The 12,897-nt window shown below is 34.5% G+C and overlaps 1 protein-coding gene across 1 annotated transcript in view; it reads right to left on the bottom strand.

The window, feature by feature from the left end:
- The window catches only part of LOC129270859 (structural maintenance of chromosomes protein 2-like), a 32,666-nt gene extending 27,807 nt beyond the window's left edge, over positions 1-4,859 (bottom strand). Inside the window, exons 1-4 of the mRNA XM_064106843.1 lie at positions 4,583-4,859; positions 2,696-2,845; positions 1,179-1,301; positions 786-824 (exon numbers count right to left, since the gene is read on the bottom strand). Coding sequence (XP_063962913.1) covers positions 786-824; positions 1,179-1,301; positions 2,696-2,845; positions 4,583-4,750 — 480 coding nt within the window. The 5' untranslated portion in view covers positions 4,751-4,859. The remainder of the gene's footprint in view (positions 1-785; positions 825-1,178; positions 1,302-2,695; positions 2,846-4,582) is intronic.
- Positions 4,860-12,897: the final 8,038 nt, after the last annotated feature.

Genomic DNA, 12,897 nt, shown 5'->3' with positions numbered 1-12,897 from the left:
TGACTTTAGCATAATTATGCTTCAAAAAGGTTGTGCAATAAATCTGGTGAAAAAAACAAAGAAAAACAAAAGGTTGAAAAACAAGGAAATACATAAGAAATTCATAAAACAATAAAATACATAAGAAATTGATTTCCAAACCGATTTTGTTTTCAAATTGCGCTTGTTAAGAATGCTACAAAGAATATTTTTACCAAAAATTAGCATTCTAGGAGCTTTATTTAGTGAATTAGAGCAAAAAGTATGATTTATGAATAAATTAGCATAATTAATTCATATGAAATAAAATCTCATTATTTTGCAAAATTCTACCATACAGCCTTGTAGATTACATCGCACACTACCAGCGTGCAAATTTTTGCAGCGCTCAGCGGCCGAGATCTCAGGGGGGGTTGAATCAACCCCCCCCGGCCACAGAACAGCCAAAAAAGCCCGGCCTAGTTTAGGGTTAAACGATGACTATCCCTATAGCTACATGTACAATCTTCATTATTATTAATTTGTTTGGCATAAGCTGTGCATGGAAAGTGAACTTAGGCCACCAGCATCACCATGGCCTGCGGGTCTTGAGATAAGTATCTTCTGCCCTGCATCACATAACATAACCTTGAACCTGTAACACAAATCTTCGCATTTGATCATAGGGCTTAATTTATGCTTGAGTAAACTGGTCAGTATGTGCAATCAAGCATATCAATCAACGATAAAATCAATCGCTGTCCTTTTACTGTCCCCACAACACATCACCGTAAAGAAGTATCATTTAGAAAATCAACTAAACTCACCTCTGGAGGTTTCATGTTCAGTACTTTAGTGATTCTCCCCTGAAAAAGGAAAACAATATATGGTTACATTATAATTACGTACATGAATATAAAGCAGTACAAAATAAAAATTGCCACTGAATAGTCCTTTCATAAAAATATTACACAAACATAATTTCTCATAACTCATAAACTCACTAGAATGTAGAACAATCATATGCTAAGTCTATCACATGTAGTTAGCCTTCATGTCCGCAGCAAGGTACAGGTGAATAAATAAGGCAACCTTAAGTTAAAATGCCATTTGGCAACTTGAAAAAGGTTGAATAGGTTCTGTTGCCCAGCTGGCAACCTAGGTAAAAAATTAAGTGAGAGCCCTGCACAGGCACACCTCACGATTTGATATGAATTTACCTGCATAATGAGGAAATGTGGATTGTTGACATTGAGTTGAACGCTGCAAAAGAGATCCTGTACTCTGCTATTGTTTGCATTGCTTCCATTGATCAGGTACTTATTCCTACCACCTATTACAACCTGCCAATTAAAAAGGAGGAAAAGAAATAAGTACACATTTAGAAGATTTTTTCACTTCTTCTGTTAGGACTACATATTCTTGCAAAATCTGCATATTTTGTCAACTTAACCCTATCTGGGCCGGGGGTGGGGGGCCTCAGAGACCCCCCTCAAGGATTCGAGCAATATTTTCGCCGCGCAATTTCTTTTGCCTGCGCCGCTCAATGACTTTTTACTTTTAAGTCTTGCGCATCTTTCGAGACCAAATTTGCGACACCCCCGGGTACGTGGTTCTGACTTCTGAAATTATGCAACATTCTGTAAGTGCATGTCAGGCTAAAAATTGCTAAAAAACGTGATTTCATGTACAAAAAGTCAAAGCAAATTGTGTTTTCAACCAAAAATCATAAATGTATGATTATTTTTAGTTTTGCTGGTCTAAATGGATTTATTTTATGCTATTTATGATCACAAGAGTCCTTGACAAATTCCATTGAAAAAACAATGAAAAACAAAGGGTAAAAAAAACCAAAGAAATACATAAGAAATTGCATTTAACAATATAACACATAAGAAATTGAACTGATATCGCAATTTTTTAAAAGTAAATTTGCCAAGAACACCACAAAGAGTTTCTGCACCAAAAATTAGAACATTTGGAGCTTTATTTAGGGAAATAGAGGACAAATTATGATTTTGCATACTAATTATTTGTAAATTAGCATAATCAATAGCAATTTGCAAGAAATAAATTACAATACAATTTTGTAGATTATATCCCACACAACCTCCATGCCAATTTTTGACGCGATCGCACGATCAACAGCCGAGATCTTTATGATCTCCCAAAATACCATGGCCTAGATCTATATAGGGTTAAGATTAAAATAGAAAATTCCCACAGATTTTATTTTTTTAAAGACTATCAGTGAACTAGAACTGGACTGTTTTCATTTTGCTTAGGGCTTATTTTGGGATATTCCATTTATCCTCTCTTAAAATGAAATATTTTGGTCTCGGGTCAAAGAAATGGCTGTGCCTTCAAATTACTTTTTTTTTTTTTCTTTTCTTTCTACTTTTCATTCATATCAACCATGTATCCTAGCATGAAACTGATTCTAGATTAAAGAACGAATAACATACTGTTATCTTTATTCCCTTCAAATCAACTGTAAATCAATTTTCATAACAAATTTAAATTTCAATGGAAAATCCATAGAAATGTGTGTAGATTTTGTAATATTCTAATATGGATTTGATCATGAAAGTTCATATCATTGATAAAGGTTGCAGTTGATGGCCAAAAATTTTGAGGTAAATTTTCCAGTGTATTGAGAACAGTTGAATTCCTCAAAATTGCTATTGATTGTGCAGGGATAATAGTTTTTGTGAAAACGACCCCATGATATCATTACCTGTCTTGAGACTGTGAATTCATCAAAGCTGTCATATCCTACTGGACTCTGCTTCTTGTCTCTGTTGTCAAAGACTATTGTGACAGTTGCTTTTGTGACACCGGCTTGGCCTCCCTTGTACACCAGTTCTTGTAAGCTGCCAGCTCGAACCTAGTACAACAAAAAGATGGATCAATGAATCAATCATATACAGTACCATACAGATGGGGGGGGGGGGCTTGGGGGAACTTGTCCCCCCTAAAAAAAAAATAATAAAAAAAATAAAATAAAAAATCACCGCCAAGAAAAACAGATAAAGGAAAAGAAAAAAGAGAAGGGTGAAATCGCAAATTATTTTCTGAATTTATTATGTCGAATTTTATCACAGACTATTGTATAGAAAATGTCGAAATTTTTGCTCACTCGCAACTATATTTTAAAAATAAATCTTGCCCGTTACACAATATCTCAGCTCAATACGACAGCAATCATAGACAGCACGACCCAGATGACAATCAGCCTTTTATTGAATTTTATTGAGGCCATATATTCAAAATTCTCACATTTTGCCAAAAATGGGTTATCAGAAATGAGGATACAAGAATCTTAAAAAGTAATACATGGCTTTCGGATATATCACACTCAAATTCTTGAATAGTTTTGTTTCTTTTTTTTATTGACTCTATTCTTGTTATTATTGAGACAGCAAGTCGTGAAAAATAGATGGTGAACTACATGTAGGGGAATTGAGGCCACTGAATCTATTTTTAGCACTCTCAATCCCCCAAATTGCCATCTAATATGTCCCGAAGGAGTAAGTGAAAAAAAAAAAATGTCCCCATACAAGGACAGTCTCAATTCATCAAGACATGATTTGTCTTGGTTTATGAGGATATCCTTGTTTTCTGGGACAATCCCAATTTTTCGACCAGCACCTCTACTGGTTTGTGAGGCGCGAGGACATGCATTCCTCATTTTCAGACTATATAGTAATAGTGCGCCTTTGTTTGCATATATCGCGATATGCATGCTGTCGTCTTGGCGAAAGACAAAGAAAACAAGATGGCGACATAACCGCGGTGGCAAGTTTTCCTCGTCTTTTCATATTTTTCTCGGTTTTTTTAATGAATTCTTGTTTAAAAATGAAATCAATATCGTAGAAATGTCGGAAATGAAGTTGTATCTCATTTACATGATTTAGGGCTAGGCCCACTCACACGTATTGCGAGGTTAGTATTAGTATACTAACCTCGCACCACGAACCGCGTTTGGAAGTGGAAGTGGGCTAGGCCTAGATCGTTTAGAAGTAGAAATCTCGGGGGCGAAAGTTTCAGTTTTTTTCGCGGTGCACACGCGCATGAACGGGACGCAATTCCTGGCTCCGTGGAGAGTAAGCCTATGTTAGTAGAATAATTCTTATTCTCCAGGAGCCTCCTGCATGTCCTGGCTAGTCAGAAGCCCGTTTGTTTTGTGTGAGGATGACAACAAAAATCCTAGACCTTATCAAAACAAAAGTAGACAGTGAATTTTTAAGTAGACGGTGAAAAGCTAAAAAAAAGGGTGATTTTTTTATGAGGAATCTGCTTATAACATTTTTATTTGCCGCCAAGCTAATCCTCTTTTTCATCATGTCAATTCATCATTCATGGGATCTGTTTCATGTTTGAGAAGTTGTGATCTGATCGACAAATCCGGACAATGCCAAAAATCTAGGCCTAAAGTAACAAACTTAGGCTAAAATTCATAGCTTGGCATAGAAAAATCTAAATAAGGGGCCAATTATGGTCTAACGTAAATTTTGTTCAAAATTTTCATAAACGAGTGATTTGCCTATTTGTCTGGATCTCATTCAAACTCAAACTTTCAAAGAACATTCAGTTTTCACATCGAAAATAGCCTTAGTCCCACCTGTGTTAAATTGGAGATCCCCAACAAAAAACAAATCGAGTCGAGGATGTTTGACTTTCCAGAACCGTTCAATCCAGTAATTGCGTTGAAGAGAGGGTCAAATCCCTTGATTTCCGTCCTCTGTGCATATGACTTAAATCCATCGATGATTATTTCCTTGATATACATCTTGTATTCCTGAGATTTAGTCCCAAAAAATAATATTTTGAAAAGTTGTATTGCGGCACTGCACTCCGCTCCGTTCAAAGCGCCCGGTTATTTGGCGGTTGACGTCTGCGCATGCGCGAAGCTCGAAGGCAGGCTTTGCAGTTGTTGTTTATGATGTTGGGTTTTTTTGTCTTGCGCCATCACAATGATTCAAATACTAGTAAATATTTTGGGAAATTTTCTGTTCGGTCGGGTTTAAATATTTTAATAAAGTAACTAAACTCTCACCAAACACCCCCCCCCCCCAAAAAAAATGTTTAAGTTTGTGTCGGGGTTGTTTAAAATTCAAGTCCACGTACGCTGCCAGAAAACGTTGATTTGAGTTAATAAGAAAATTGTGACATTTTAAAGTTTCGCTTATTTTTTACAAAACAGTTTTCATGACAACTCATTGTGCAAATTAGGGTGTACGATGATGTCCCGCACTCACTATTTTGTTATTTCCTCAATTTGTTGTGTGAATTATACAATATTTAGGCCCTATTTCATTTGTAAGGATTTGACAATGAGAACCAACTTGACTGAACAATATGAAATGTTAAAACAATATTCGACATATGTTCAGGGAGGAATAAAAAGTTTGTTTCATGGACAATGAAGAGAAAATAAAAATATATAATCTTTAAAAAAAAAGCAAAATAAATGACGTCATCAGTCCCCTCATTTCTATACAGACTCAGAACAGGATTTTTACGTGCACGATATATCTGCACATTTTGTGAAATTAAGCAAATTTAAAGTATATTATTGACAAAATATTTTTTTTTATTAATTCCAACTGGTTATGATGAAATTCTAGTGTTCTCTTTTAAAAATTCAAATTAACTTTTGTCCTTTAAAATGATATATTAAAAAATGATGCCCTATAGTATGCAGCATAGGACTACCTATTACCTTCCTAGCTCGTTTTTATTTAAATATTATCCTATATGAAATGTAAACTTTTCTTTTTCAGATTTTGTTTCATTTATGCAAATCATATAATAATTGTGACTTTTTGTGTTAATTAGAATTGAACGCTTCTTAAAAATAATGTTCACACCAACAATATTGAGTAAAAAGAGACAAAGCATGCTGATGAAAATCGGATGCAAAATAAGAAAGTTATGGAATTTCGCTTATTTTTAAAAAGTTATGCAAAACACAGTGGTAATCATCATGGAGAATCGATATCAGTCACTCACTATTATACATTATTTCTTTTTGCAGATTTGACAATAATGATACTCTAGCTTCATCGAATTTAACATGTGTTATAAGAGTGGCAATTGTCAGGGAGAAAAAGTGAGGAGAAAATGTTTGTTAGTTATTATAACAAAAGAAATAGTGAGTCACTGAGTTAATTCGTCATCGGTACGTCATTTGGATACCGACCAGGTTGTGCATAAAACTACTTTGTGAATTAAGTAAAACACTGTCAGAACTACCTCGTTTCATATCCAATTTTTAAGATTAAACGTACTTTTAAATTATTTTTTTCTACTTTTTTATTCAAATAAAAGCTTTTTTGATTTTGTGAGGATGGTTTGCCCTTTAATCATAACAAATAAGCATATATCAAATAATTTATTTCCAAGGCGTGAATCGGGATGGAATCAGCCCCCCCCCCCCCTATTGGTGGTGGAATTTAGAAAAAAGAGAAAGAGATGCGTAAGGAAGGAGGAGAATGAGGAAGGAGGAGAAAATAGAATTATGATGAAATAGGAAGAAGACGGAAAAACCAACAGAAAATATATGATTAAAGAATCTCGAATATATGACGAAAGGAAAAATTGAATAAAATAAGATATGGGAATGACTGACAAATAAAAAAAACTCGCAGGTTTCACACTAGGATTATATTAGGTCATATGCATACAGATCACTTCAATTAAGACTGGACAACGAAAAACTTCTTGTTCCATTTCTTCCCTTGTAAATATTGACATTATTGATGCTTTCTTTTCTTTCTTTCTTTCTTTGTTTGTTTCTTTTTCTTTCTTTCTTTCTTTTTCTTTTTTTCCCTTCCTTCCTTCCCTTCTTCTTCTTCTTCTTCTCTCTCTCTCATATGATTCATCATAACATTGGAATTCTTTGCCCCTCAGTCATCAACTTCTTCAACTTCAGTTTCCTACAGTAGGCCTGTAATGTACATGTGTAGATGAATCTATCAACCCTATGATCCCTTTCTCTCTCTCTCTCCTTCTACCTATCTGCCCATTTCTCTTCTCTTCCCTGCCTCCCTCCTGTGCTTCCTCTCTCCATCTTATCCTTTGTTTCCCTTTCTACCAATCATCTTCCTTTTCACCCTGTATCTCATTCTCCTTCTCTACCCCCCTGATCCATTCTCCTTCCAAACCAATCTCCAATTCCCCCTCCACCCACATCAAACGATGTGTAATAGAGTACCGAAGTGATGACGTCACTTTTTTTTGCATTTCAGCATTTTTTATACCGTATTCTGGTAGAGCATGATGAATAACCCCCACTTCCAAAATCTGGTGAGAATCCATGGGGGCCTGAGATATGACCTGATGAATACATAGTTAGTCCAATCATAGAGCTATTCTGTAATAGCTCTATGGTCCAATTGAATTCAATGTACACGTATTATTGGCCTGGTTCCTAACATTTAGAACCAGGCCAATAATACATTGACTTCGATTGAGCTAATTATGTATTCATGAGGTCATATCTTGGGGCCCCACAGACCGATTCCTACCATATTTGGGTTGTGGCAGTTTTTCATCATGCTATACCAAAATATGGTATAAAAACGCTGAAATGCAAAAAGTGCAAATTTATGACGTCACATTTCGGTACTCTATTAACATTCCTCCACACATTAAATATTTTGAAAACCACAGTAGCTCAATAGAGGTATAAGGATTTTAAAGCTAAATTATATTCAATAATAAATAATAAACAAATTCATTCTTCAGTTTGACAAGGCAACATCTGTTGTTTTTAATTATGCTCACATTTTAGTTATCCATTCACCATGAACAGCAATGAAAGATAAAGATAACTGCACAGATCCACGATGGCATAAATGATACGATTTACAAAAAGTACACTTTAGGTATGAAGAGAATACACAAACGTTGGTTCGTAGCATTAACTTTGCTTAGAAACGTTGAAGGAATCAATCCAAACAATAAATGATGACCAACATACATTTCCTACATGGCACGCGATACATTGTCACCCAAGCTATAATCTCAAATACACTCAAAACGTGAGGGGCATGACAGCTACCAACTAAATATATTACGCAACAGTGCTAGAAAAGAAAATGTTAAGATTTTTGCCTACGCATACTGATATGGAAGCTTTATGCGTACAAAGAAAATTCAGTTCACCATAATGCATATATTTCTTTGAGTAAAAATCCTCAGAGAGAGATTGTTATGTTGCAATACAAAAGTAATTATAATGATAGCAGTTTGGTATTTTGTAAGTTGTGTAATGAGCTATATTACAGCATTAAACTGTATAAAACACATATTTCCTTGTAATAGGTAATTTGATATACTTCACTACATCTTTATGGTAAAATAAACAAATATATCGGGCTTTGAGAAAGTATAGTGGAATTATTTATCCGAGGTTGGTCTGGCAATTACTATTTTTTCCCGAGGGGCAAAGCCCCGAGGGAAATATAGTAGTTTTGCCAGTCCAACCGAGGATCAATAATTCCCACTATGCTTTCGAATGAAACGCCTGATATATTTGCTTTATATCCTACTTTTAATAATTTATAACCAAAATCTATGCGCTGAGCATGCAAAGTCCTGTTGAATTACCTACTTTTCTCCGAGCCACCGCGCCCAGCGGAACGCAGATTAGTGTCTGCGCTGACGCATCGCGCTGGACTTGCGCGCCCGGGAGAGAGAGAGCGCGCAAGCCGGTGCGCCGAGATATCCAGTTTTGTGAAATAATGACGTCAGAATATTGGTATATCCAAAAATATATCGAGGTCTGACGTCACGCAACATCATAGTTGAAATATATTCGGTCACATGATGCTACTTGAACCAATCACTATACAGGATTTACTCTATGTAGGATATAATATCTGCCAAAAAGAATGTACATAATACAACCATCTTAATACAATTCCTATTCTAAAGACACTGTTAAAAGATGCATACACTGTATAGCAGATGTTAAAATTATATATTATATTGAATAAAAAGCCCAGATATCACTAATTGAACATCTATTCAAAGATCTAGATTTAAATCTGCTGTAACACAGTGATGAACACACTTTTCACAAGATTGTGCAATACCTCTATAAATGAGTATTGGAAAGCTTGAATGAACTTGATCAATTTTCAGAATACAGTATGCTTACGTATCACTTTCTTGATTAAGCAGTAGTAAACCATGATAGCACTTTACCTAAAAAAACCTGTTCAATAATTTGGCGCAATCAACTGCACATGATTGTACATTGTAAGAGATATGAATCTATATGAACCTCCCCACAAACAGGCGACAACTACGATATCCCTCCTATCACTTTACCATGATTCATAAAAATCCATACAATAATAAGCTTGAATGGCTTATGTGCTACATAGTATTACCAGGGGAGTGAGTGATCATAAATAAAAAGATCTGAAAAAAGCTGAAGAGTGTTGAAAAAGTCTGAAATAGAAAGAGCTCCCATACTTTTTGTACAGAGGAAAGCCAAAAATAAGCTGAAAATCAAAAAAAAAATTCTGAAATCAGATAAAAATCTGAACTCTCACACCCGTTATTACATTCTGCGTTGCATGTAGGCCATAAGGCCAACCATTCTGTAAATATTATTTTTGTCAAAGAAAGAAGCAAAATCAGAGACCATGTCTACAGAATGTGTCCTGTAAGCTGTCTATACAGTGAACATCCTCTTTTGCCCCACTCAAGAAAAAAGAAAAAAAAAGTGTGTTGTAAAACATGTTCACAGTGGGAGTGGCTGCATTTTGCCTCTCTCCCCCCAAAAATGTGTGGTGTAAAATTTCTCTTCAGTATTTGTTTGACCAAAGTCATACAAATACAAAGTTTTGATCCATCTGTATGATGGTATAAAAGGAACATACAAGTTAAGCCCCCATCACACTTATTCCGAATCAAGCAGAATTGGCCTGAATGAAAGGACTATCGTTTGACCACCAGTTGGTCATTTAAATCTACTTCGAACACCGTTCGAAAATATCCCTCGAATGTTTTGAACATGACCAAAACCTTCGGGACGGCCAAAAGAAGTGACAAAAATATTTCGAATGCACTCAGAATGCAGTCAGGATATTTAGAATGTCCCTAGAATGTCCAAGAACGTAGCACGAAATATCAATCTGACTCCATTGCAGTTCATTTTGACTAGTGTATGATGATACACGTGGTCAATTTACTGAATTTCAACTCCAGTTTGGTGAATTCATAAGTTCCTCCCAAAAATTTCTAGATTTTTTGAATTTTTTTTTTCTTTCCAGCTTCTGCTTGATTCCTGCTGATTCCGAATAAGTGTGATGGGGGCTGAAAAGATAATCACTGAAAATCACAACGTTGCTAAGCCTTAACATCAGAAAGTATTATGTGTTTATGTTAAGTAATTATGCATTCAATTTATCTCTAATATATTACAAAGATTTATACATCTATGGCAATTTACATGTAGGTATTAGAATCAAAGATAATTCTCGAGCAAGTACTATATATATATCCATGAAAAAAAAATCATAACGTTCCTTTTATACTTCAATTATGCAAAGTGTACCTGAGATAATTTCCACTTCCACTTCAAAGTATATTGGATAAACATAATTGAGTCATTTAAAGGCATTACTAATAATTATACATCATGATTTTCCATGGTAAAGTTACAAATTTCTAATACGGTAATCATCCCCATTGTTTATAATTCCATTCTCTGTCCAGCAGACTTTTTCTACTATTTTAGATAATTTATCAAAAATATCACTATTTTAGATCTTATATTATACACATGATATACATTGAACTAGATTTTCACTGTGAGGAAAAGCCACACTGATCAGTAGTTAAAACAAAACTCATTAGCCATGAAAATTGCACAAAAGCTGCTCTCGATCCATGCCATGCAATGTTCAATGAGATAAATAAATATTTAAATAACACATAAAAACTTCAAATAACATAACAATGTAAAAACAACACATGTTTGTGAAATGTGTGTGTCAGATTCCATAACTAAATAAAAAAAAATCAATGGAATTTATTATTAAAATTTATGATGACACTTGTCAATCTGAAAAAAGCACATTGACCACAATATGGAATGCAGGCCAACTTTGCTTGCAATACACAGTACTACACCATATTGATGAAGCATTGAAAACAAATAAAAGTTGCCAATTTGTCTTTGCACATGGGGCAGCTGCTTGAGATGCAATCGCAATACTTAAAATTACATCGGGCTTGCTCAAATACAAGAATATGCGACACTTAAAAATGGCATATACCTACCAGTCTATAACTTCTCACAGCAATCAAGGTACACAAGATTCGATAATCATACATAATAATATTCAATCTATCAATAAATACAAGAGCTCACCTAAAGAGTACTGATACACTACTAGCTTAAGTAATAGATGGTAATTAAATACCACTGTGAATGGTCACACAGAATAAAGGGGCGTTGCAAGAAACTTGCGATCAATTGCAAATCTATTTTCGTTCCCGAAATCAAGCATATGCCGCGCAATTAATTGCAAATTTGCGATTGATTGCTGATCTGCTCCATGAAACAAGGAGTAATCTGATTTGCTAAAGGTAAAAGTGATCAATCAACTGTAGAATTGCAACAGAATATTTGCGATTGATTGAAAATATTTTCTTGCAACACCCCCTACGACACACAAATAATCATTTAATCACCTGATCTTCTGAGACTACTATACTTTTTAAAAACATATTTTCAAACATTTCTTGCTCTGGGGCCAGTTTCACAAAAAATAACAACCATAGTAACTTTGTTGTTATGACAACTGCCATGGAAACAGGGCTCAGCAGCCAATCACCATCAAGGTTTCCATAAAAGTTTCCATAGCAGAGATTCCATATTAGTTGTAGCTATTTGTAAAACGGGGCCTCTAAAGTGGCAATCAAAGATGAGCTACTAGTAAAAGGTTTTGTATCAAAATCATAATTTTCATCTTTAGAACATGGAATTATTCTATGAGATATTACCATATTCGTGCCAATATCTTCATATACAAGTTATTGGCTATTATTGATATGATATGCTGTTTATATCATTGCAATATGAAAGTTGGTATTAAAAAGCAAGCTCTGTAGCAGAATGCCAATATTGTGACATACAATGAAGACATATAGACATATAGTTCCACTAATTGTGCAAACAAGTTTTGTTATTTTCTTATAGTAACAACGATATGTTATATATTACCATTAGAAAGATCAGTTTATAATGTCAAAGGCATGATGTCATATTGCCATGAAAAACAGAATTAACATAAAAGAAATAAAATGACTCAAGGAAATCTAACAATCCTTACGTTAATTTCGCTCAAGAGAAAGGAAAACAATGACGAGAAAACCATGCCATTGGTTCAGATCAAAACCTCTTAGTTCCATCACACATTAGATGACATTAAATGCTAAACATGATTTCAGATTGGTTATATACAGAGTAAAAGCATCTTTATACAATGTCAAATTAGCATTAGATAAAAACAAACAAGTTAAAATAAATTGGTCAGAAACCAGTGACTCAATTAGATGATGTTCATGAGAGTGTTAAAAAATACAACAGCAAATACATGTACTTGTGTAGCTTTCTATTTCCTGAAGAATATATGGCATTATTGAGAAATACATGTAATAACGACTGTTCCCTTTACAAGAAAGTTATTCTGCTTCTAATTCCACATAATCTACATGTAACAGTTTGCACTTAAAACAAAACTCTGTTTGTCAACTTTCTAAAGGATTAGTGTGTTGCAAAATGAAAATTTACTGATTTCTAATTGATAAATCCACCTCTTCTAGTTTGAGCGGATATTATTTTTAAAATGAACTTCCTCATCAAGCATCTGGCAAACTAAATGATTGATGATTAAAACTTGCATGAATTCG

Source organism: Lytechinus pictus, chromosome 11, assembly GCF_037042905.1.
Source record: "Lytechinus pictus isolate F3 Inbred chromosome 11, Lp3.0, whole genome shotgun sequence".
NCBI classification, from domain to species: Eukaryota; Metazoa; Echinodermata; class Echinoidea; order Temnopleuroida; family Toxopneustidae; genus Lytechinus; species Lytechinus pictus.
The sequence above is the reverse complement of the archived record's forward strand: the minus strand, read 5'-3'. Positions and strand labels throughout refer to the sequence as shown.